Raw genomic sequence first — 27625 nt, 5'->3', positions numbered from 1 at the left:
ACTCCCCAACCTGTTTCTTGGTCTCGGAGGACACTAACAACATCACGCCTCATCCGAAGGCCACTGTGGGGAAGACGAAAGATGCCGCTATTCATCCGACACTCGCGCCGCAAATTCCTTCAACGCCTTCAGCCGGAGACGCTGACAATAGCTTCAGTCAGTGGAGTCATAGAGTTCACCCAGACACCACAACCAGAAAGTATGTGGATCTGTGATTGAGGTCTTCCTCTCACAAGAACAACCAGGTTTAAACCCAGAAGACATTGTGTTGGCACACTGTAAGAAAGAGGAAGGCCCCAATAACAGCCTACAAATCCGCTCCAGATCCGTGTTTTAAGTGCGGAAAAGAAGGAACTGACGTCAGCGTGTTGGCAGAGGGGTTGAATGGACTCTACTGACATCACATCCAGGGACAACGTCGTTGCGGAATTGCTAGACGTCCTCTACCTGCGTGCAGACATACTGTGGGAAAAAAGCTTCTGGATCCAGTCTGGCACCTGGGGAGGATTTTATGTAAGGAATTTGCAGCTAGATTTCTCTATCAGATTAGAGGGGTTATAATCACTTGTACGTTGGAGGAACTAATCCAAAGTTGACAAAAGTATTCAGGGCATTTGCTTTTACTCAACCAGTAATGTTAAAAGTTGATCCTTAAAAAGAAAGTAGGGCACAGCTCTACATGTTTTCACCTCGATTCTTGTAGCTAACTGAAGAACCAGAGCTTGGCTCACAGGCTTGTTGCTTTCAGGTTTGTCTGAATACCCTGATATGAGTCTGTCTTACAGCTGTTTCAGCTTTGGTTCATTAGTGTAGTATATTCTTCCTTTTATGTGTCAGGCTATTTCCATTCATCTGTCAGTTTCACATACAGTTTAGGTTCTCCTAGCAGAAGAGTTCTTTAGTAAGACACATTGTGGCTGTCTCAGCTTGTCTTAGTTAGATTCAACTTTTCATCTCTCACACCAGGCCACTTCCTCAACCCTGCCTCTCAATTCCCTGTTTCTACTTTACCATTTAACCTTTGAATAGGGCTATCCACTACACAGCAATAAGTGTCACAGCAATTTTAGTAACTTTTGATAGATTTGAGTAATAATGTTTTGTTAACATCTGTAGATAATGCAGCAGAAGAAATGATAATGTTCATATCAATAATTTTGCAGAAAATGCCACCGACAAATTTGCATAATTCTAATGGTTCCGCCTAAGGTATATGATTTCTACATTCTGTCTTGTATGACTTTATTAGTGTATTAGTAGTTTTTGCCATTAGTCTCTCTTATGCCAAGCTAGGTGCTGTTTTGTTAATAGTGAATTTCAGCCCATTCCTTTGTCTTATTGTAGTAAAAATCTAAATGATTCCTTTATTCAGCATTAAAGAGAAGGCTACTTGTTTTGCTTTGAGAAATGAACCACCTTTAGTGTATTGGATTTGTCTTTGTCCTGCATTTTGTTATGTGCAAATCACATGTACAAACAGCCCAAACATTTCCCATGCCCCAGTTGACATACACTTACTAATACAATAGCAAACACTTACAACAGATTGGTGCATTACTTATTGTCTATCCGGTCATTCAGGTAATATCTTAGTATAAAGGATCCCACTGGAAGTGTACCTGCTTCAAGTTCATTCTCATAATATCAATGTGCTTTATTTGTTTCAGTACGAGCGCATCTACTATTTCACTTTTTGAAACAGAGGCTACTTATTGAGATCTCAGAGTTCAGTATTTCTCACTAGTAGGGCATCTGTACTCCTTCTTTCTGCTAACTGCAGTTACATTTATGACAGACTCCAAGGGAAGGGCACGCTAATTCCACCTTAAACAAATTCTCTGCAAGCTGAACTTCGTGCAAATAAATACTCTGTTGTAATGACAGACTGCAGCATATATTTCTGGCACTTCAAAGGCCTTTATCCTTCTTTTCCTATGGAGGCTTTGTAGGACTTTCTGGTACCTCACTAATGTATATGAAGACTCACCCACACATAAACAACTTTACCATTTACTCCATATTCGTCTCTGTACAATGGCTTCCTCCGTTGTTATTCCAGGTAGTCTTTTTTTGCTAATAGTCTTAAGTATATTTACTGTAGTTGTGTCTCGCCCCCTGCAAGTCATGGCTCACACCAGTGACCAGCCTCACAATATAGTACTGCAATTACAGTCCAGTCGACAGGTATCTATCAACTGATATAGTTTAGCTGTGCTTTCAGAGATGTATGCTTCAGGGTTTCTGTAAAGTGCTGCACAACCTCCCACAGAGCCCCCACCAGAGCCCTAGTGGAGAAAAGGAGAAACACAATGCATAGCATATGTGAGGGTCGAATTGTCCTGTTGATACCCAAAGGGAATGGTGAAAGGTCACAAGCCAGATTTGTGGCGAGTAAGATCAGGGATCTGGCGAGACCAATGGAAAAGGGCGAATGTGACTGAAGCGATGCAATTCATTGTTGGATCTACTCAAGAACTGCCTAATGTGTGCGTCCAAGTTATTGTCACCTCCTAATCCTGTTCCACTGACTACGAATTCTACAGAGACAAATACATTTCTTAGATTCTCACTTCTCGCCCAAGTTCCTGTGCTATAGCACCAGTCATGGTTGCGTGAACTAACCACCTAAACAGCAGTCAAACTGTAATAATCTTACTTGGTGTGTTGTTCTGGAGCGGTTTGGGCAATGGCCGTGTCAGGAGGTAGAAATGCTCGCAGGCATGCAATGGAATGCTGACTGGCTCCTCATTCGACAGGCCCAACTCGTACGCCCACTGAAAGAGGTAGAGCAGAAAAGAAATAGCACATTTAGAAAGAAGAGCTTCTAAAATGTGTACATTAACTTAAACTGCAAATTCTAAAATCACTGAAAATGGTAGAAAAATGAAGTATACCAATTTAGATGTTGCTTCACTTCAGGATCATTTATGGCAGTCAAAGTCTTGTTTAATTAGAGATAAGCTACAACACAGACAGCATCTGTCTAAACATATTACTCATACATGGCACAGCAATCACAAAAGAAGCAATTGTGCTAGCATACCTTCTAATACGATCATGTATTGACAAAGGAAATAAGTGTGGTGTTGTCAAAGTGAACACAAATATAGGAAGACAGACCCGCTCTCCAGGAGCAAACACTCACACAAAGACACACAACAAAAGCACACATACTAAATACATAAATGCAACATAACCAAGTAATATGGAACACATAAAGATGTACATCTGCACAAGAAACATAGTCATAGACCTGTGTACTTTTGGGAAGTATTGGGAGCGGCTAAAGGTCATTGATAGAAGAAGTAGGGTGATTATCAGGAAACCAGGGCAGTGCCTGTTTGAGGGGTGTTTGAAGTCCTGTCTGACAGTCCATTGTGAAATTGTGTCAGAGCATCAGGGGTGCAGTCAGTGAGAGGCAGTGGGCAGGCCAGTAAGTCACCAGAGATACTGATTAATAGGCTTGGTGCAACATGCCAGTATGGAAGCACGTGAAGTCCGAGAGAGTAAACGGCAGAACATGCACTTCACCAATTCAGTTAAGATTTCCACAATGAAGAACAATAATTTCACGAAGTAATGTTTCCTTCTCCAAGAAGCTTATTTCTTCTGTTTAGTGGGAGCCTTTTAAACAAGAGATACATTTGAAAGGTGACATCATCATTTCAGGTGCTCTTAGAAGAGTACATTTCATGCAGATTCTTTAGTTGGGTGGCTGTTCTGGAGTTAAACTATAGGCTTTGCAAACGTGTGTCCGGATTCTGGTTGCTGCTTTGCAAATTTCAGCAACAGAAACATTTCTGGGAAGGGCTGTTTACCTCAAGCTGAATGCATTGTAGGTCTTCCTGGAAGACGTCAGCCTTCTTTCTGAAAAGACAGAATGGCTGCAGAAATGATCAATGAGCTACGGACTGTTTATAAGTCACCATTGCTTTATAAATTGTACCAAAAGCAACAAATAATTGGACGCATTTCCTGATGTTCCTTGTTTTATCAAAATAGTCAAGTCAAGTCAAAAGATTTATATAGCGCACTACATACCCGGAGGGTCTCAAGGCGCTTGAAGAGGGTGGGGAATTACTTGTCGAATATCCAAGTTTTAAGTTGCTTTCTGAATGCTAGGTGGTTCTGAGTGAGACGAAGGTGAGTGGGGAGTGAGTTCCAGGTTTTAGCAGCGAGGTAGGAGAAGGATCTACCTCCCATGGTGGTTTTGTTGATGCGAGGCCCGGTAGCAAGGGCTTGGTTGGAGGATCGTAGCTGGCGGGAGGGGGTGTAGAAGGAAAGTCGTGTGTTGAGGCATTCGGGTCCAAGTTCGTAAAGTGCTTTGTGTGCGTGGGTTAGGAGGCGGAAAGTGATCCTCTTATTGACGGATTTAAGGAATCATCAGTGGCGGTGCGTCCATTGGGGGCGTTGGGGCGTTGCCCCACTAGCCTGGACGACCGCCGACTGAACTAGTGCCAACATGTTATAATAAAAGAAATATAATTGAATCCAATTAAAAAATGAATCGCGGTGAGCGCACTAATGCCCCGGGAGAAGCCCGACAGGATCGGGCATTCATAAGGAAGTGGGCCGGGCCGGCCCGTGGGGGGCGGGGCTGGCGCTGCGACAGGCAGGCAGCGCACAGGCCAGTGGGTGACGTGACAGTCTGTGAGTGCGCAAGCAAAAGGCCGGAGTAGTCCTGATTTTGACTGGCCCACGCATGCGCACACTTTAGACTCCCCCCCCCCCCCTCCCCTCTAGCACTATGGATATACTAGGCATGGACCCGGGCCCCGGGTCTCAAAAAGGACAGATTTCAGTCTGCTCGTAAGCCAATCCTGGCGCAGTGGCGCTGCTAACTCTGCGCCAGGATTGGCTGCTGCAGCAGGATGGTGCCGCGCCTGGGTGTTCGTCGGTGATTGGCCATTCATTGTCCCTCGTCACTACGCGGCGTGCTGGAATCATGATGCCAGGCAGATGCCCAGTCTGTGGACTCGACCGCCTGCTGCCAGTGCCACCCACCACGTAAGTTATAACTTTACTTTTACTATACTCAAGATGATCATGTCATGATGACCAATCTGCTGTTTTGTTTCGTTATTATTTATATGTCCGTCTGTCTCTCGACTCTCGCATGATAACTTTCTCGTGCTCCCCATGTCCCGCTCTCTCTTATTCTTTATTTTTGATCCTCGCTCAGTCGCTTCGTTTCTTCTTCTGCCTGGCTGCCACTCCTTATTTCTCTCTCACCCCAGTATCAGCCTCGGCTCCGGCTCTGCTCCTCCTGTGCTGCTCAATAATAGTATTATTTGCGCAAGGTCACTGGTTTGGGATTGGGACTAGGCCTAATTGGGACAGAGAAATAAACTGACCAGTGAGCAGGCAGAGCGCCTGCTGCTGTGCCTGTCTTTCCTTCCTCCCTCCCTCCCCACCTCCTGGGTCCGACTGGGACAGAATTAGAAAGCAAGCCCTTTGCACCAAAATAAAAGTACCCCCGGCCGTTAGCGGATAGGATAGCTAAACAGTGGCCCCATGGTGGGCCATGTGTGCAAATCGGGCAGTTGGGAACTTTTAAAGACTGCACGCCATATAATTGTTTAATTTGTCATGCAAATACAACCTACAAATATTGTTTACCAGTTTAAAAAGAGCTGACTAGCTCATCTCTGGCCAAAATACACGAAGAAATGTGCAAATCTCAGCTGACAAACACCCCAAATCACTGTGCTAAAATAAAGTTATTTACGGTGAGGAGAAAGCCGTCAGTGATAAGTACCATGTGGCAAATCAAGGGACGAAGAAGCATGGTTTGGGAGGGTGAAAAATTCAGTACCTCAAGGGCTGTGTATCTTTCATGCCCCCCGAGGCAGCACTTTTTACCAGCTTATACAACACAGACGTGGGCACAGTCAGTGTGAATGTTAAGTATAACATAGAACTACGACCCTTTGACCGACACAGCCTAGGCTGTCACCAAGCTCTACAGACAGGTACCGTCATTCAAGACGATTGGCCTGCCACATGCGATAAAAATACAGACATAATCAGGCAGGCGCGCTGTCTTCACCAAGTTGTTTGGAAACGTTTTTAAATTGATTAATTGCGATTATCATTCCCTTTCTATCCCGGAAGTGCAGAGAAAGAATCGGGAGCTCGGCCTTCCTGCAGGCTATCAAGTTGCTACTGTCCAAACGAATTTCCAACCACAATTGCCCTAGTATTTCCTTCACAGGTCTGATAAGATGACCGGCTGCTTCCAAACGCAGGACAGGCCATTTATTTTCATTTCGGAAATGCAGAGTTAGAAAATAAAAGTATTATCCCGAGACCATAAAACTAGCGCTAATGCAATACTTATGCTCGGTTTGAAAGAATCCAGACTGAGTCAAGGGGCATTTCGATTTAGTTCTCAGAGGAATGTACTCGAGGCCCCTTTTTTCGTATTCAAGATATATTGTCAGTCAGCCGTTTCCTCACACAGCACTGTTGTGTACCATCGTGCAACCTTAATTAGCCCCAGGCCTTCGCTCCACAAAGGGGATAAAGTTTAAAACACACTGGGTGCAGATTCTTGGACTATACTCTTGAACTAATGACTGGAGAAAACATCAAAGAATAAAGTAATTTGACCAGTCGTGATGCTGTGATTGCTCACTGTTATATAATCCTTACATGTTAATTTTAAATATAACTACATAACCATGTGAATTAAAATGTGATATGTATCCTTCCAAACCCTATTTGTCATTTCTCTGCCCTTTACATTAGACCATGGCGCAAACTCCTACTGGCAATGCATGAGATCCCTAGCTCCCTACTGCTACCTGGCCATCATATTTCCGGTTTGTTGGTGGCCTTGAGTTGAATTTGGGACATGGGAAAATGCTCCTCGTTCCTCTTCTAGAGGCTGAGCCCCAAAGATGTTTTTTTTGGTTTATCTTTCTTGACAATAATTGTTGATTTCAAGCATTACTTTTCACCAGCCTTCGCCAAACACGAGCGAAGCCCATATCACAAACATTTGGGGCTATCAAGCAAAGCACGTCCACTGAGTGACACTGGAAATTAAACAGAACATTTCAACTTACACATTCGTAAAAGAAAAGCAAAATCTTCAGTCCTATCCTTCAAGGTCTGCAGGTTCAATGCACTCGAAATGTAAGCCGAGGGTCGGATCCTGAAAATCCCTTTCAAATGTTCTCTCATCTTACATCATTTTGGAACTCATGATGAGCCTGACACTCAAATACGTAATATGAGGCTGCGAGTTTAAAATGACTGCACAAGGTTTACGAGCCTTCCAGTAGCGGGCATGGCTCTGCAGGCAGGTTAGACAGGATAAAGGAAATGAGTAATTTCACGTTACTCAGTGATAATAAGAAATAGGATCTCACAGCTTCCAAGCTGGTTGTTGGCCAACCTCTCGACATTATAGGGATTCATGGGTGCTAGTAAAGGATTCCTATTTCTCTCTCAAATATGATAGTGACTCAAGCGCTGAAGAATGCCTTTGTGGTATTTCTTTAAAAAAACTCACTTCCGCATATTTTACAGTGTTTCAAATTTCCGCCTAATATCCATTCTGCTGTATTCTCATGAAGCTACTGCTGCAGGAGAGACACTGAGCAGACATAACACATTATTTACCATACAACATCACGGGTAAAGCCAATAGCTTGGCAGTCGCTCTTTAAAGGCATCATTAGCTTTGCAATGTCACTCCTTCACCTATGTGCCCAGGTCCAAAACCAAGAATATAGGGCTGCCTTGATAGTTCGATTACTGTAAAGGTCTTGCAAATTCAAACTATAATTGGCAGCCTCCATAGCATGTTCTCAGTACCAACGGACAATTCCCTGCTTGCACTGATCCGCAAGATCTCACAGCACAGTTAAAGCAGGCAGGGAAACAAAAAGATAAATAAAAGAGTGTGGGAGGAGCCCACTTCAAAAGAAAAAAACAGGTGTTTGGAAGGGAGGAAGAATGGGGGCCGTAAGAAAAATAAGAAGACACAGTAGGCGTGTCTTGGAAGCAGATTAATTATTAATTTCCAGTTCTTGTCCACCACCATGAAAGTCAAATGAAAAGCATCCTTGTTGGAATCCCCCCCCCCCCCAAAAAAAACAAATGTTGCAGGGAAGAGCGGTGCAAAGAAAAGCGTGCTTACTGCGTGCAAATCACCGACTCGAAGCACACATCAGGTCGTTTTTCGTGGATTACCACTTGTCACCATTTTTATTCGTTTCAGGCAAGTAGGTTGAGGACTGCCATCAACTCCAGAGTACCAATTGGTCTTCAGTAGTACATATACGAAAAGCAACTTCTTAGCACATGCAGCTACTACAAACCACCTGACCTAACCCAAGCCTCCCTCTCACAAAAGTACAAAATAACGAGAAAAAAGGCAAAACACCTTCTCTGTATCACCGTCCAGTGTACGAACTTAAGAATTCATTCCCCACCAAAATCTGATAAAGAAAGCAGACTGACTCTTTTGCTCCAAAAACGGATTTACCTAAATGGATCTATCACTGTACCTAGTACCTACTCATTTATGGTAGAAATCCCTTAAACAAAACCCGTGTCCTGGAGAGGACGAAACTTGTGTGTCCGCATGCCTATAATGCTGCGTTGCCAAACTTGCCATGCCAATGCCATCTGTCCATAACCCTTCGGCAAACACCATCTGCCCATAAAGCACACTGTCCACTCCCCACTGCCGTCCCTACTTGTGTACACGTTTCTTGGTTAGGTTGGTTGGTTACTGTTTTTGCTGTACAGGACATATAATGTACCTTGCTTAAGCTATAAATGATTTAATATCAACTCCCAATAAAAACATAAGGATATTTATTAAGGGAAGTAAGGAAATCACGCAGGCTTTCTATAATATGCCGGAATGTAGCTAAAAGACAAATAGGTTTGCTGTAAGATGGCAAATCCGCAAATGAGATTTGAAATTGGTATTTTATTTTTAGAGAACGTCATGCAGCTGCATACATTACTTGATTTAAGACGGTCACTATGAAGGACTAGAACATTCAGGTTATTCCAGCAAATATGCCCGAAACTGACCTTCATACCTCACAAAATAGAAATGTATATAAAGCTCAGAGCGGGGCTGCACATGCTTCGTGCTCTCCCACACTCACAGCCACACGCCGCTGGCAGCCGCTCCGCCATGTGTGCCCTGCGCCCAAAACACTGCAAGGCAGCGCCTTGGGGTGACTTCACGGTCTACGCGCGGCAGACAGTGGGCTTGTGTGAAAGGCGCGAGTTGGACTCTCGCCCCATAACTAAGTGCGCAACTTTCCCTTCAGACTTTGTTTGTCCTCACCCTCCGCCCATCGCCCCCGCTCGCGTTTGACGAAACAGCAGTACTTGATTTCATTGGTTATGTTTATTGGTTTTCCTGGCCCGGGATTCATTCAGTCTTGTTGAAACTCAACTCTATGTACAGACATTTAGCTGAGACCGGTGTCCGGATGATTGCTCTCTAAGGCTGGTGTGCTCGGACTTTCTCCACTGGCACAGGCACGTTAACAGGGGTCACCTGGGCACACCAACCCTGAAAACATCTGTTAACAGTCATTAGTTTATTTCTTTGCAGTTTGAAACCACTATTTTAGCCCTATCACTTCATAGACTTCAATTCACCCAAAAATCATGGGTTAATGCAATGGAAGTGACCTCACGTACCCCTAGAGCTCAGATGACATCACAGTGTGGAACCCTGTAACCCCAGGGGCAACAAGGACCGTGCAAGCAGCAGTGCTTTAGTTGGGCAGGTGCTAACAGGTACTCAGTACCTGCGCTCTTTTCATTCGGTAGGAGTGGTGCCTGCACAGCTCAGCCCTGCGCCAGTGCTTTTAATGGACGAGTATCTGCACTCAACCCCTGCAATGTGTCCGCCCTCATCAGCACTGCCTGCCTCTTGTGTGCAGCTGTCTCGTATTTGTACTTGGACTTGCAGCCTGAGCTCTTCCGGGCAATAACCAGAATTACTGGTTGTGATAAGGTTCTCATCCCATTAAACTTCAGCTGTTCAAACCTGCCCCAACGTAATAATTGAAAAATGCTTTCTAAGCACCGGAACATTTAGATTTAATGTGGTAAGCACCGCAATCCTCATGCTATGCCACATTTTCAGGACAAAATTCACGCAAGGCCAAACTTATCGCACCCAATAAACTGCTTCCAGCCGATCATATTTATTTTAATGCGATACATTATGCATACCTGTCTGGGTAACTCGTAATCAGGCCCAAATTAGTCGGGTCATGAGGGAGCAGCACTGACTCACATCAAAAGGCAAAATGTGGGTTTTTAATGGGGCAGCACAGTGCAAATTATCACTACTTTGCCTCCTCTTCTCCAACATTCAAATGCTTCCCTTTTTTACCTATTTTTAACATTTGCCGTCACTGGGTGAACATTTCTAGAAGTGTTAAAGTTCTCTGCCAATCTCTTTGCTGTTTATTAAATCTTTCTCAGTTGTTACAGACTAGTGCCTGAGGAATAAGGCCTGTGACTAAGCGGGTGGCCATATCATGGACTAAGTTCTGTTCCATTAACGATATTGACATGGCAAAGTTAAAATAATGGCTACTCTGGGACCCTTACCCCAATATTTCTAATCTTTCTTTCTCTGATTCTTGTTTATGTTTTATATTTTTTCATACATTGCAATAAAGCACTTCTGCGGAGGTATTTACAGGCCATTGAGTGCCTTTTCTTTATTGTTGTAGCCCCCCCCCCCCACTTGTGCTGCAGGCCTTTAATTAAGATAGAGATAATTTAACTGCAATAGTTCAATGCAGTGGGCTCTAAGAGGATTTCTGTAAAGGTTACAAGCTTTGTATGGTTGTAAACAATCACCATAAAAAGTTGCTGCCATTTTAGTTCAAACTCTGTCATATTTTGAATGCAACAGCTAGACTGTTTGTTTTATCATTCGTGAGTGCTTTGTAGGTTTAGCTAACTGTGTTGCATTCTGTCACTACTGACAGACACCTTCTTGTGTTTGATTGAACCATGTTTAGCTACTATAATATCAACTTTTTTGGGTTGTTGTTCGCTAAGTAGAGGTTTCATGAGAGTGGAATTCAGAAGAATGCAAGACCAGCTGTTGAAATCTTCATGAATCTTTTTGCATAGTGACAGCTCCTGAAATGTGTACTGTTTAGGGATAGCAGTTGTTGTAGCACCACTGGGCAGGTTTACTTTTTCTCACCTTGTCTACTAACACTACACTTCAGGTTTCATATACCTGGTTTTCCAATGGTTCTTGATTGTGCTGAGAGGAGTCAGATATAGGGGACCCAATGTAGTTATCCAGTGAGGACCAGGAATTGGAAAATTGACCTACAAACTAGTAATTAGATTCATATATATAATCCTCAACACTATGCAATACAGATACAGAATTATCACATCTAGACCAAATCTCTTTAAGAAATTCACTCGGTCTAAAATCATACAAACCAATAACTCACTTAGAGCTATGCAGAATATTTAACATTAGAATTTGCTATTCAGAGATCTCTCTATTCAGATTCCCGGCTCTCATTAATACTCAGTTGGAATGCACAATCAATAATTGAAGATGAGACATGGATAGGCAGAAACATGATTTGAGGATGGTTTAGTTTTATCAGTACATTTTAAAAGAGTAAATACATAAATATCAGGCCTTTATTTCTCCTCGGAGTGCAGAGTAATCAAATTTAGTCTTTTCCTGTTGTCCAAAGGGGAGCGTTATGTAGGAGAGTAGGGTCTGCTTTCCTATGGTCACCCCATTTTTTTGCTTTTTGCTTTACTGGTTTACAACTTAGAAAGGCTGTGGTCCTTCTAATCAGACCCACAGCCCAGCTGTTCTCTCTCTAAATTCACACAATGTACTTTAGGTGGATTGCCAATTGGGTATTGGGTCACTCTTGTGAGTCCCTGTATAGTGTACCATAGGTACCCAGGGCATAGGTGCACCCAAGGCCTACCAGGGGCTGCAGCATGTATTATGTGCCACCCCTGGCTGGCCATTCAAATGAGCTGTTGCAGCTATATTGCTGTCCTGCACAAGATATATGTATTTGTACTGAAATTTGATATTGGTGATAGTTTGTGACCTGTTTAGTTGGTTCTTTTGTTGTTTGCAGTTTAAATCAAAAAAGTTTTTTTATTGTTTGTTGCTGTTTGCAGTTTAAATAAAAACAATCTGTGAGGTTTTCAGCATTGTATCTTGAAGTCTGTGATGAAGCTCTGTTGTTATACTGAATAAGCAGCTACCTAGTATGTTATATGACAGCTCTTTAATAATGTAATCCCTGCACTTTCACTATTGCTTTATTAACCTTCTTGCTTTCTCAGATTTGCTTGGAAATGCACCATTTTTCCACTATTTTTTCAAAATTTTCTCGGGGGGAATTCCCCCCGAGCCCTCCTTAGGGGTTCCGGGCTCGCTCGCTACGCTCGCTCGCTACAGTGCAGTATGAATATCAGTTTCCGCCACACCACTTTAAAATCTCACCAGCCGCCACTAGGAATCATAATTAAAGTTACTGATCTGATTTACATGGAAATCGGAAATAACTAAGTAGTAAAGTCGGACAAGTTTGTAACAAAACCATACCACCATGAAACACTGAGTAGCCTTCACTAGAACTTACATTTTGTGAACTATGAGTGATAATAAAATTGATACTCGAAAGACTGCATTTAATAGCAAGTTCTGCAAAGTGGTCTTGAGTATCTGTCTTTAGTTTAGATGTTAAGCTTTCCTAACAACGGGAAACCCCATTTTAAGACATTTTAAGTCATTAAATTAATAAATTGCTACCAGAGCGAAGAACAACATGTGGGTTTCACTTTTTCTGTAAAGTGTTATAGCGGCCAGAGGCACTTTTACTTCAATACAGATGCTGCTAAATGTAAAACATAAGGTAATGCCATCTGTTTTTGGCAGGTCATCAAACCAATACTCTTCTTGATACCACTTATCAAGAATAACGCTTATGTTCAAACATATATGATTAACTGGTGGAAACAGTCTTGCGTTCCTTCAGTATGTTCATGCAGTTCGTGGAAGTTTCAAGTGCATATATTGCAAACATGTAGGTGCCAGACTGTTACATTTAACAACAGTTTGTTATGATTGTGTAACGTTTCATCAGCTCAGGTTAGAAGACCTGTTCTGCACAAAGCCCTCTTCAGGGAATCAGACCTCCAATCCACCTCATGCATGGCCAATCAAGGTATATTGGGTTAATTCTTTACGTTGTTGTCTGAACTTTATGAGCACCCCCCATATTAATGGTATCAGTGGAAACATTTTAAGTTGTGACCCAAAGCAACTAATCAAAAGAGTGTTTCTCCTCGTGTCTGGGACCATATAACAAAGACACAGACCAATATATTTGTGTTTTCTGAGGTGGTAAACAGACTCAGTCTCGACTTTTTCCCAACAGATCAAGTTCGGACTACTGATATTGTGCCTGATCTAGAATTTTGTGGACGTGTTTTTAAGTCACAAGCATAATGGAGATCCTGTCCACCTTATTACAACCATCATACAAACCAATCGGTGGGTACGTTTAATTTTTTATAAGTTTGAGAACTTTGAAAGCTTTTTGAAAAAAACATTACCAAAGCAAAGGAGTATGGATTACATTTTAGTTACACGCCAGTGGATTGGTTTTGCCAATGCTGCAGGAGAGGGGACACACTGAAGAGCATCATAACCCAGGCATGAAGCTGAATACATGAGTAGTGGGGTAACACAAAGAAATGAAGGGCCAACACACTCACCACCATCCATATATACAACATCACATGCTAAACCACACCACCAATAGATGTCAGAACAACCAACATGAAATTCTCTTTCTCAGGCAAAGCCCCCAAAATCTGGAACTCTCTGCCAGAACACATCTGAACCAACCCCTCCTTCATTAACGTCAAGGGACAACTTAAAGAATTCCTCCTAAATTTGGCACCTATATCCCTACATGAAATAACCAACAAATTGTACCATGAAAAACACCTAGTTATATGCACCTCTTCCGCAAGATCTACTCAACGAATTGACACTTATCTTCCCAATTCATAATTGTATTATTACTGAATGATGATGACTAGACTATAGCAACAATGCTACCAGCATCAAATGACTACAAAACTATCAACCTACAGCCACACAGCTATCAACACATACTAATACACATATCATCATAGATCTAAACACCCTCCATAGCATACGCATATATCCACCTTACATACATCCACAACCCACCATTATATGATAACACATTGGCCTCCACTGCTACCCTTTAACAATTTTGTATACTGTGACTCCAACAACTTAGTCATGCCATCACTAAACCCTATAAAACAATAAAAAACATTACCAATGACTCTCTAAGGCCCATCTCATTTCAAACTTTAGCAAATAATAACACGGGTCGTAGTTAAGTTTGAGGGTTGTGACTTTTTTTTCACATAATTTCATTTGAGTAAAACAAAACTCCCAAGTTAAGGTCCTTCCTTCACCACGTGTCCCAACCACACCATACTAAAAAAAACGTAACTCCCACCCACAGCGTACAGTATTTGGTACCTCACACAACTGCTGACAATAAAAATAATACACTATACAATATAAAATATTAAAGTCTTCATGAGCCAACCCTCTCAACGTCATATATTCCTTCACACAATCAACCCACCCTCCGTAATGCATGCATCCACCCAACATCATGGTGAAACAATCATCAACCCAAATCATGGGATCTCAAACAACATTTTTGTTTTCATAAATACCAGTTTATGACCACATATGTATTACACAACCAAGCCACTAGGTTCATACACCCACATCCAGCAACATAGGTCTTCAAAATCAACATCAAAGTATCACACAGACACCAACCTATAACTGCACACACCATTATACCTCAAAATACCTATTTTCACACATTTAAAGTCACAATATATTAAGCCTTCACAGCAACCATAATACAGCAACAAAATCCATCATACACCGAGGAAGTGATAACCATATATCCCAAAGTAACCATGCTATACAACAGGGTGATGCAAAGACCCAGTTCATCAAACATACGTCATCACACTAACAAGCATTGCTGACATACATCACATTGCAAGATTGCCCATGTGATAACACCCACTATTCTATATCCACATAATCACAGTTATACAGCAACACAAAAGAGCCATTTTACAATGCTCAACATAAAAACATACAAATATGTAATATGCCACCATAAAACATTTCACACACTTATATAAACAAGCTTTATCAAATTAGAACAGGTGTGTTAGTTAAGGTAGGTGAAGGTAACATCTTACCTCAGGAATTCCTTTACTTTTTTTTTTAATGATATAGATATATTTTGAGTATTCCATAAATAAATAACTGCACTGAAAAAGGTGGTCAACATTTACATGGTACACCTTGAAATGTCCTTCTAATCATGATTAGACCAACCACACAACCAGCATAGAATCAACAAGAAGCCACCTAAACAGCAGGTATTGATACAAAAAAGGGGTGGGGGTGAACGAAGGCAGAACAATTAGCAATTAATAAGAATACCAGCAGTCTATTGGCATAAGTCATTGCAACTGCCAGATTAAGAAAACTAAATTTTGGAAGGAGCTTTGTGAATATCTTTGAATCTTGGTTGAGGAGACATTTAGGGCGACATGACGTGTATAACTTCAAAATCAAATCAGATTTATAAAGCGCATACCTGCATAGAAGGCGTTGTGGCACTGGAAGCAAATAGCAAGGCATGAGCAAAAAGGAGATGCTAAGCACTACATAGCGATGTTTGAGTTGCGATCTAAACTGGCTTTCCTTAGCCATTTGACGAAGGAAGAGTGGAAGCTCATTCCAGGCTTTAGAGGTTAACTAAGTAAAGGAACAGCCACCTCGAGCAGCACGTTCAAACCTGCAGAGTTCTTACAGGCCGGTAATGGCTAAACATGTTATTGATATATTTCTAAGACGCTTTATAAAAACCTTGGTGGGCTATCACCAATGCTATGGACCGGACCCATTTTTTACACCAGCAGCCAGTGCATCTCTTTAAATCAAAATCAATTTATAAAGGGCATAAGTACCCTAAGGGGTTTCCCAGCGCTAGCAGATCTGGACAGGGCCGGACTGGGAACCAAAACCGGCCCTGGCAAAGTGCTCGGCCGCCCAGTACCCCTCTCCCCTCTCTCCCGCCCCCCCCCCCCCTAGGGGGTTGGGGTCGCCGCCGAGCTCTTTGCCAGGGCCGGTTTTGTCCGATTTTGTTACAGGGCCGATTTTGCAGCTATGCTGCTAACACAGCCCTGCAACAAAATCGGTCCCCAGGGGCCCAAAACCAGCCCCCACCTGCGCGGTGTACAGGGGGATTGCCCGGTGCCCGCTACGGCTAGTCCGGGCCTGGATCTGGAGACCAACGGAAGCAAAAGAGGATTCAAAAGAGACAGGTCTTGAGCATCTTTTGAAACAACACGTGAGTTATATCGCCATATTTAATTCCATAATATGGGGCCCAGATAAGCAAGGGCTCAGCATCATCTAGTCCTTTTTTTTAGGTCTCGCTGAGTTAGCGCTTGCGCTGCTCTGCAAGAGTTTTAGTGTGTGGCTCCAGAAAATGCTACCACACGCTTTTGCTTGTGGCAGCCTAGAGTTTGCGGTTACGCGCACAGGCACGCGCACCTCGCTCTGCCTCTCCAATGCTAGTTATGCCTCTCCTTCTTCCTCTTTTCTTACGGCTGTGCAATGAGGCTCGAGGATACTTCTGAGGGGAGCAGGGGGCAACATGTGTGAGCGTGGTTGCAGGCTCGCGTGAACCCGTCGCTAAGGGAATTCACAGTTTTTTATTATCTTAAGGAGGCACGTCGTATCTGCATTCCATATGTCCCATACCGACTGCCGCCTGCGAGGTTGTGTCCCAAGGGTTTCTTTTCAAAACTGTGTCCCAGGATGGCAGAAATAGCAAAGCTATTCAGATAAGGCTCGTCTTGCTTTTGTGGACAATCGGGAACGGGCAGAGAAGGAAAAGGACTCCGTCTCTTCCTTACCACCCAGAGAAGACATGGACAATGTCCTCTTCTTTTCTGTGCTGGCAGCTGACCCCCCGTCCTATTATTCGTTCTCTTTCTGTCTTGCTCGTCATTTACAGAAAACTGTGACTTGAAGAAACGGTTCACAACCTCTTTCCTTCTTTCATTTAGTAGCTTCCCTGTGAAATGGATCCAACAAAGAAAAACGCCCTTGCGGGAAATGCCCTTTTTCTGACATTTTTCTATTCCAAAGTGCAGCCTCGCGATGGAGAGAAATTAAAGGTTTTAAATAAGAAAAATAAATACATAACTAAATAAAGCAAGACAGAGTGGTTGCAAAGTGGCCAGATTGGTTGTATTCACAACCAAATACATCAGCCTCACTTTACAGACTTTGCAGTGAAGAGCTACTTTTCTTGTCTTTCTTTGAACAGCATTATTGTCCCCAGGTGGGGAAGTGCACCATTCCTGGATGTATTGCAAAACCTGGTTGATCGGTGGTTAGGAAAACAAAATGTGTACCTCTGTGTTTATGGATGTGGTCTTTTTAAACCATACCGTTTACGTTTATTAAGGATATAAGAAATGGACATTGAAACGTTTCCCTTCAGGGCCCTGTAGTCATGTCCTTAACTTTTCAGGTAAAACCACTCGCTGATTTCTGAATAGTGAGTGAGAGATCGTTAAGGTAACCATGTTGTTTCTGCTTACATTTCACATGCTTTACTTAATCTTGCACTCCCTATGAGTGTTTGCTTTTACTTTTTTTTTCCAGGCAGCATATTACTCTTATCAAGTGCATAATTTGAATTGAGCCACATCGAAGTGTTTATAGCGGGCACAATTATGTTGTAGCTGAAGGCAGTGCGAGTTTCTCTCAGTGGGGTAGTATGGTGTTCAGTGGGGGAGAGGATGTGGCACTATGGCCAGAGCTGTCGAATTTGGAACCGGGGAGCCGGGTTCAGCCTTCATGACCAGTCCCCCGGACCACTCTCCTGAGGGAGCACATTCCCATGCTAGACCTTAGAAAGCCCCAATAGACCTTAGAAGCCCAGGTGTCTTAGCACCAACAGGTGGAACCTTGCAGTGGCTGGTATTAAGAATATCGTAACATTTACGTCCATAAAGTCAGATTCAAAATATTTTTTCCTTTAAGGGAAATAAAAAGTTTTATTTACATCTATATCCGTAGAAAACATTATAATTTCTAATATTGAAAAGTCTTTTCTCCCAATGGAAATTAAATGTTAATGTTTCTGATCAAAGCATGTATTTTCAAAATGCGCTTTTTAATCGAGGATTGTAATTTTTTGCTCCATTTAGCTTCAGAGCCGTGTGGGTGCAATACAGCTTCCATATGCTTTTCTCATCCGTTTCTGGCAGCCTGCTGTAAATCGTGTAGACAACTTGTCCCCAAATGGAGCTAATCGCCCGGGACACAAACCCTTATTCCTTACAAAATTGCCTCAGTATTTCAATCTGCCACAGACAGTCTCAAAGCTCTCCCTGCAATGCCCCTTGACAGGTCTTCATGTTCTGCTCACTCGGTAAAAAGACAACGATTCGAACAGCAAAACATGTCAAGGCTGACTCGGGAACTAAGGGGCATGTGTTTGCCAAGGACAACTGTCTGGCGTCTCAGGAGAGGAGCAATAACTCATTTGCCTGGCCAGTTTTGCATGCTTTTCTTGTCTGATTGGCACTTCTTAGTGCTGCCTGTTCTGTATTGCTTTGAGACAATTTCTTAAGATTAGGTGTCTGGGGTAGAAGTATCGCCTTTGTCCGATAACTCTTTTTATGGTGTATAATACATCTTCTGCAGATTCTTCACCCCTCCCCCTTCTCTCCTTTTGAGGTTGGGCCAGTACTAGAAAGGTTCCATTGTAGATTTGGGTTGATACTTACATCTGTCTAGTTTCCCCCTCCTTAGGATTTGGTTGGCCGCCAGGAAAAACAAGCATTGGCATAGCCAATAGGTCTCGCCTTTGGGACCTTATAAGTGTTTAGCCATTCAACAGTTGATGTTGATGCACCAAGGATATTGTGCTGAATAACTAAATACTTATAAGGTCCCAAAAGCGAGACCTATTGGCTATGCCAATGCTGGTCATTTTAGGGATGATGGCCAGGTTAGAATGACCTGAGCAGAGTTTCATATGGGGAGGAAAGGATGTATTAGAGAGAGTACATACAGAGGGCCAGACTCATGCATGGCTCTACGAACATAGCACAATGCCTTGTACTGAATGCATTGGCCTATAGGGAGCCAGTGTAAGGGTCACCGGTGTTGAGAAACTGACTGATTGCAGGGGATGGGCATAATAAATGGGTCGCCACACTCTGAATGGTCTGCAACTGCTTTACGCGGAACTGCATGGCACCCAAGTACAGTACATTGCCACAGTCCAATCTTGAAATTATTAAAGTGTGTACCACAGTTTTTTAGGTCTTAAAAAGTAGGTATTGCAGGATATTTTTTAAAACATAATAACAGACCAAAATAGCACAATGTTACCTTTTTAATTTACTTCTCCATAATCAGTTCATAATGTAGCCAAATGCCCATGTCTTGAACCAACTGGCTGGGAGTGTGACATGTGCCCAGTTCGACTAGCCAGCAGTGGGGACCCAAGAGCTGGGGTTGATTCCTTAACTTTAGCACCTTCGTTCTGCTGCCACTTAATTTGAGGCAGTTAAGGAGCATCTAGTCTTCTACTTACATGAGACAGAGAGCAAGACTGTACGATGCACTGCTATCCGATGCAGAGAGCAGGAAAATAATTTGTGGATCATCTGCATAGGAATAGGGAGCTAAATTAAACTTTTTCACTGTATCTGCCCGTGGTCTCATTTTTTTTTTTTGTTCCAAGACCTTTATTATCCAAAGTGCATAGTACACAGCGTGAGGCTTACAACCCCGCAGGGCCAGCCGCGCAAATCAATTATTACGTATATAACAGTAGGTGAACACAGCCTTAAGGCCGACAGCTTAGAGGATCGGCGGCGTCAGTTGTTTCATAACAGCACTTTGCGTTTAGTAGTCCATGTAGCATTACAGGTGTAGAGGTCCTGGGTTTTTCTTATTTTCTTCTTGTTTGTTACACAGTTCCTTAATGACAAGGCTATGATGGCACCCACCGGTGCCGACGGACAGATATTGGCCCGTGTCTATTATTTTGTGCAGTGGGTAGCCGTATCAGCTAGATGTGGCTTCGAGGGGGGTGAGGGGCACTGGTGTGAAAAAATGATACTGTGCGACATCGCGAGTGCGTTGAGGAATGAGTGTCTATGTAGTGTATCAGTCCCAGCGGGAGAAATTTATGTTGCTGGTAATGTACAGCTGGGAGGACCTCAGCCAAAGTCGCTGCTCTCATAGATTCCATGGTGTAATGTGTTCAGGAACTAAGTGTAAAAAGCCTGGTCAAAAGAAAGTAAGACCAGTAGAACTATAACACCAAACGAGAATGTGGGGAATATGTGCTAAATGAAAGGAGGGGGGGAATGTGGGTAGATGTATCCATGCCTTCTAAAAAGGATGTATGATGTCATTGTGTCAATAGTGGTCTGATAGGCGGGTGGGGGTTGCATTGTGAGGTTCGTATGTGTATCAATAAGGCGGGGGGGGCTTCACCTCCAGGGGGGTGCACCGAGTGAGGTGAGCTGAGTTCGGCTATGGCAATGCAGCACGGGGGGGGGGAAGCTATATGTGATGGGGGGCGGGGGGGGGGAGACTAGCGGGTGCGGATGTGTCTCGCAGCATCCACTGCAGGGGGGGGGTCATGGGGGGCAGGGCGCAGCTCCCTCTACGTGATCCCTTGTTCCAAGCACTTCTGTTGGACGGATTGGAGGATGTCATCCCATTGTTGTGCAATCGGGAATTTCCTAAGCCCTGCTGTCTCTTCTCGTTTCAAGACTGTGCTCTCCGCTCGCGCCCAATTTGTGAGGGATAAGCTCCAATGGCGTATGTGTGGGGGTGTGTCAGCTTTCCACCGCTTAGTTAGTAGCCGTTTAGCTGTGATCAGCCCCAGGTCCCAGTATCGGGCCTGTACCTTGTTCAGTTTTGTGCGCTTGTACAGCACTAATAGGCAGGCAGGCCTCCCAAGTTTTCGGTACGTGTTCGTTAGTGCAATGTGTAAGTAGCTCTGTTACTCCGTTCCAATATTGCTCAATGGCAGGGCACCGCCAGAGCATGTGAAGGAGGTCTGCCCCAACCAAGGAGCAGCGCTTGCAGGCGGTATCCGTAACTGAAAAGTATCTATTAATTTTGTCTGGAGTGAGGTATGCATGGTGCAGTATGTAAAGTTGTATGATTTTGAAGCGGGGATTGCGCTGGACATTTACCGGCCCCACCAATACCATTGCCCACTCCTTGTCTGTCCAATCCCTCCCCCGGTCTGCTGCCCACTTCTCTCTCCGCTGTGTAGTAGTAGGGTGTGTGTGGAGGAGGAGAGCCTGCGCTAGCCAGTGAATTATGTGGGAGCCGTTGCTCATGACATGAAGGTATTGTATAAAATGATGTATGGGTGGCTCCTCTGATATGTCACCCCAGGCTGCAGTTAGTGTATGTACGAGGGACGCGTGTAGTAAGAACTGCCCAGTCGGGAGGGACGTGTCCTCTGCAAGGCTGGCAAACGGGAGGAGGGCGCCATCAGAGTACAGGTCTCCCAGCGTTTCCACTCCCGCAGTAATCCAGCTGTCTAGCTTTGCATTCGTCAGTGCTCCAGATGTTGTCGGGGTGCCTAGCAGAGGGAGTATCGGGGCGTACGGCATAGTTGTCCAGGTGAGACGCAGACAGCGTAGAAAACATCTGCGCGCTACTGCGAGATACAATTGCGAGGGACGGGGAGTTCGAGTCAGTGGGTGAAACAGCACGTGGATTTGCAACAGAGTCCAGGTAGTGATATCCATGGCAGTATCCCCCAAATTCTTACCACCTAGCCATCCCGATACCCACTGCATTTGTGCCGCCAAGTAGTATAGTTCCATGTTGGGAACTGCAAGCCCCCCCCCCCGCTTCAGTAGGCATATAGAGCTTCGCCAGCGCTATGCGTGGTCTGCCTTTATTCCAGATCAGGTCGCGAAGGAGGGCTTCAAGATCTCGGAATATTCTATTGGGAACGTAGGATGGGATGTTGGCGAAGTAATATAATAGCCTAGGTAGAACTATCATTTTTGCCAAGGCTACTCGGCTGGGAAAGTTTAGCGGGAGAGTTTTCCAGAACCCAATTTGCGACCGGATTGATGAAATCGCTCGCATCAGGTTCCCCTCCAATATATCTGTGGGGTTATGATAGATTTGGATACCTAGGTATCTGAACGTCGTGGAGTACCACAGACTTAATTCATCAGGACCCATTCCGACCCATGCCGTAAAAGCGGCTCTGACATATGGTATCCTTGTACCATCTGACTTCTCGGCACAGGTTCTTTCCCATCATTCCCCCCCCCTTGTTCCTCAGATCTCTGCTTCATTATCAATTTATTACCTTAACACCCGTTCCCTTGTTCGCCATCAGATCGAGATCTTTCAATTATTACATCAGAGCTCCATCGATATCCTCCTCTTAGCAGAAACCTGGATCACCGAAGACTCAGCCCCAGACATTCTTGCTGCTATCCCTACTGGATACTACATCATACACGCCAACCGCCCCACTGGGAAAACTGGTGGCGGGGTGGCGGCCATCATCCGCTCTGAACATACTTTTTCTGAGATCTCGATGACCCCTATCCCTAAAACTGAATATTTGGCACTCAAATTCACCTCCCCTAAATGGTCTTTTGTTTGTATTCTTGTTTATAGACCCCCTGACTCCATGCCTCTTTTTCCCCAACTCTTCAGCGACGCCATTGCTCAACTAGCAATCAATCATGCCAATATCATGGTCATCGGCGATTTTAACTATTGGCCATCCGATGTCCACGAAAGCCAATCGTCGTTGGACTTTACTGAACTTTTAAAAACCATGAATCTCTCCCAACACATTCATACCCCTACCCATCAGAAGGGCCACATCCTCGACCAAGTGTGGACTTCAAATCTCGACATTTCTCCTCCCTCAGTTGTCCCTTGCTCTTGGTCGGACCACCATTTTATCTCTTTCTATTTACATCTGCATACTTTATGTCCTCCCCCCAGTACTAAGAATCTTATGGCCCGCAATTGGAAAAAGGCCAATTTGCCTGCTTTCCACGATTCCCTAGTGTCTACTGAACCCGTATCGCAGCCCCCACTAGAGAACCAGGCTGACACACTCAATGATTGGCTACGTCAGGCCAGCGACAAAGTCGCCCCTCTCAAAAGAATAAAAACAAAGCGCCCCCATGATGCCCAATGCTGGTTTACTGACCAACTTAAAACGGACAAACTTGCCCTACGGCAAATGGAGCGCCGCTGGCGTCGCCACTACGATCCTCAGCTCAAGCTTGCTTATACAGAGACCTTAAAAACCTATAAACAATCTATCCTGGCAGCCAAGACGGCATATTTCTCACAAAAAATCTTGAATTCTAACAACAAATCGAAAGAGATCTTCGCAATCGTTAATGAGCTCTCCCGTCCAGACAGAGTCACCCCCCAACCTCCACCTACCCAAACCCTCTGTGATTCGCTCAATTCTTATTTCATAGAAAAAATAACTACAATAAAAAATAATATACCGTCCCCGACCTCCTCTACCCCTCCTCCCCTCCCCCCCACCAATACCAACATCTTGACTGAGTTTCCACCTATATCTCACCAAGAGTTCATCTCCCTCCTCCACAAAGTTAGTTCAGGCTCTCCTAATGATTGCTGTCCCCCGCAGGTCCTAAAAGAAGCCTTCCTTGCATGTCCAGGCCCCCCCCCTAGCACTGCTCAACAACTCTCTTGCTAATGGGGAGGTCCCATCGTCCTTCAAGCGTGCTGCTGTCTTGCCTATCTTAAAGAAACTTAATGCAGATCCTACCACACTTAGTAACTACAGGCCCATCTCCCTCCTCCCATACCTTGGAAAGATCTTAGAGACCTACGTTACCCGCTGTTTGAGCTCTTTTATAGAAAAATCCTCCTTTCTAGATCCTCAACAAGCGGGTTTTAGACCCCTCCACTCCACCGAGGCGGTTATAGTAGCAGTCATGGACACCCTCAGGAAAGGTGCGGACAAAAACATCCCTCAAGCCCTTGTCCTATTAGATCTCTCGGCGGCTTTCGACACGGTCGATCATACCATCTTGATCGACCGTGTCCACAACGCCGGCATTCAGGGACTGGCCCTTGACTGGCTCAGATCTTTCCTTCACCAGCGCTCACAATCTGTTCACCTCTCCTCTTTCTCTGCCTCTTACACTTTCCTTACCTGTGGTGTCCCTCAGGGTTCTGCACTATCCCCTTTACTTTTTAATTTGTATCTCCAACCACTTTTAGCTTCCCTCCGAAATTCCCCGGTCACAATTTATAATTACGCAGACGATCTTCAACTAATCTTCCCCATCGACTCACACCCTTCCTCCCGCATTGACTTTCAGTCCACCATGCTGACCATCGCTGAGTGGATGTTTCACAGCCATTTAAAGCTGAATCCTACCAAAACTGAGCTCGTCCTGGTAGGAGGTCCTAACCACCCATGGAATGCCACCTTTTGGCCCACATCGTTGGGGACAGCACCCACTCCTGTGAGCACAGTCAAAAGTCTGGGAGTGACTATTTCCAAAGATCTCTCTATGAGACCGCACATCAACGCGGTCACCTCTGCCTGTTTTTTCCACCTGAGGCGGATCCGCAAGATCAGCAGGTTTCTTACCAAAGAGGCCTTGACCCAAGTGGTCATCGCGTTCATCACCTCCAGGCTCGACTATGCCAACATTCTCTATGCAGGCATCCCTGCATGTCACCTCCACCGACTCCAGCTGGTGCAAAATCAGGCTGCCCGCCTGATTTTCCGCCAGCCCAAACATCAACACGTTACCCCCCTCCTCCGCACTCTCCACTGGCTTCCAGTTTCTAAACGCTGCATTTTCAAACTTGCATGCACTACCTTCAAGGCACTCTTGGACTCAGCCCCCTTGTTCATTTCTTCAACCTTGTCCCGCCACATTCCCTCTAGAGTTCTTCGTTCAGCATCACTAAACCTGCTCGATGTCCCCCGTTTCAAAAGGAAAAAACATGGAGGCCTGAGTTTTTCTGTTTTGGCCCCCTCCACCTGGAACTCCCTACCTCCTTCCCTACGGCTCTGCCCAAAGTACGACTGCTTTCGCAGATCTTTAAAAACCTTGCTCTTTCAAGCTGCCTATGACTAAACCCTGGATTACCGTTTCACGTCAATGAGCGCCAAGAAACCGATGGTGATAGTGCGCGTTATAAATAATTTTTAAAGTAAAGTTAAAAGTAAAGTACCACTGCAGCCTTACACCCCCTATATGTAGCTTGCGTTCGGGTGCATCCGGGTCAAATGAATAAGCCCCAGATTTGGCCCAATTGACTTTAAGTCCCGACATCTCTTCGAAAGTGCGGAAGATGTCGGCAAGGGACGTCGGATGTCCGTCAGATCTTTAATATAAAGGAGGAGATCATCCGCATATAAGGACACTGCGTGGAGGCCATCTGCCATTGGAATACCCCACTCCGCGCCTCGAGACCCGAGTATGGCTGCCAGAGGTTCTACGGCCAGGGAGAACAGCAAAGGCGACAAGGGGCAGCCGTGCCTGGTGCCTCTCTGTACACGGATAGGGTCTGAGAGGAGCGTGCCAGTGCGGACGCGAACCGTGGGCCTACCTGCCCGGGGTCTCATATAGATATTAAACAGAGTGGGGCTCAGAAAACTGCCATGAGGAACTCCATGGGGCAGGCTAAAATCGTAGATTTAACAATTTTGGCCATAACCTGGAATGTGCGACCTTCCAGGAACAACTTAAACCATAATAGGGCTCGAACTTGAACCCTAACCATGACTAATGTCTGTAGAAGCACCCAGTAAGCAAATCAAAGCCACAGTTCCTCCTCTATCCAGTTCCTGCCTCAGCAGTTCAGTAAAACATAGTAGGGCAGACTCTGAAGCCAGATTAGGATGGATAAAGTACCTCACGGGCTTCTAGAAAGATTGAAGGCTGACCATTAAATGATTCTCAAGGATCTTACTGAAAAAAGGAAATGAGATAGGGCGATAATTAGCCCAGTTGGCTGTCTCCATGTTAGCCTTTCTTAGCAGTGTGGGTACCACAGCATGCTTGTATGTCTTGGGAACCTCTCCATCTGCCAGAGAGGAAACCAACAAATTAATAACAGTCAGGAGAGTGAGTCACTCTCGTTGAGCTTGTCAAGTGGTAGGAGGTCAAGGGACGCGTCTAATTTAATGGCTTTAGCTAGGGCTGCAACGTCTCAGGATCAAAAAGAAGTCAATGTCTTAGTTGGGATCTTGAAAGTGGAGGAAACATACTGTGACAAAGCCACTTTGTCAAAGGTGGAGTAGATAGAGGCTACTTTATTACAGAAGAATTCTACCAACTCATTGCAGTCATTCTGAGGTACAGAAAGACGAAGGGGTCCATGTAAGGTGTCCAGAAGAGATTTAAGTATTTGGAAAATGTCTTTAGGGGTGTTGCTGGCGTTTTCAATTGTATTCAAATAATAGGCCGCTGAGTCTCTTTACATTTTTCTTTATCGTGTCAGAAATAGTGCTTTCGCCACATGCGCTCCAGTTGTTTGCAGTGCTTCTTCAAGGCTAGGAGTGCTACAGTGAACCATGGAGTGCAGGGTTGAGAAATAGTTTTCCTAGTTAGCTGCAACAGAAGACCTGCGTCTAAATTGGATTGGACCTAGAAATCTATCAGTCCCTCGCGTTTATCTATGGAACAGTGTACCACAGGCACAGAGTTGTGTAAACATGTGCTAAAATCAACCGGATCCAATGTGGCCCATCTCCTAGAAAAGATCGCATTGATTTGTTGCCTTTCTTTAACTACATATTTTTTAATCCGGAAAGTAACCAAAACATCGTCCGACCAGCTGAGGGGAATGTGCCAGTCTGCTTAGATATTAGTTAAATTGGTAAAGACTGGGTCTAGAAGATGTCCTGCAGAGCGAGTAAGGGCCTTTACTATTAATTCAAGTCCCAAAACCTTAAGATCACTGATAAACAGAGGCGGCACCCAACAGCAGTTCTCACCATATTGGGAGGAGTGTCCCCCCATGCTGGAGCTCCAGGGGCGGCCACCCACTTGATCTCACCTGTGGGAGCCCCAGCTAATTCAGCCAATGAATAGAGATTGGTGGTCGCATCCTGCAGTCCCGGGAATCCTCTTCATTAAGTTCTTTCTGTGTGCTCAAGCCTGCAGCCCCAAGCTGGAACACAGAGAGCACAGGTCTTGCTGGGTCCTCGCTCTGGCGACGCCTCCTAATTCTCTTTCAATTTTATTTTGCTCAAGGAATAAACAGTATAAATGCAGATGCGCAGAATTTAATATGCGATTTATGGTTATCCTGGATTTCAGTTTCAATTTACTTCAATTAGGAAAAAAAACCCTGACCAGAATTACACTTTCAGTTGAAACTCTACAGTACTGAAAGTTCACCACTAGATGGCACTACTGC

The 27625-nt window shown here is 44.4% G+C and overlaps 1 protein-coding gene across 2 annotated transcripts in view; it reads right to left on the bottom strand.

The window, feature by feature from the left end:
• PDPR (pyruvate dehydrogenase phosphatase regulatory subunit) overlaps nt 1-27625 on the bottom strand; it is an 811642-nt gene that overhangs the window by 474301 nt on the left and 309716 nt on the right. For both annotated transcript variants that reach the window (XM_086945269.1, XM_086945270.1), the window contains exon 7: nt 2657-2774. In XM_086945269.1, the coding sequence (XP_086801395.1) occupies nt 2657-2774 (118 nt within the window). The remainder of the gene's footprint in view (nt 1-2656; nt 2775-27625) is intronic.

This window comes from Lissotriton vulgaris, chromosome 12, assembly GCF_964263255.1.
Source record: "Lissotriton vulgaris chromosome 12, aLisVul1.2, whole genome shotgun sequence".
Taxonomy (NCBI): Eukaryota; Metazoa; Chordata; class Amphibia; order Caudata; family Salamandridae; genus Lissotriton; species Lissotriton vulgaris.
Note: the sequence above shows the minus strand (reverse complement) of the source record. Positions and strands in the feature narration are given on the sequence as shown.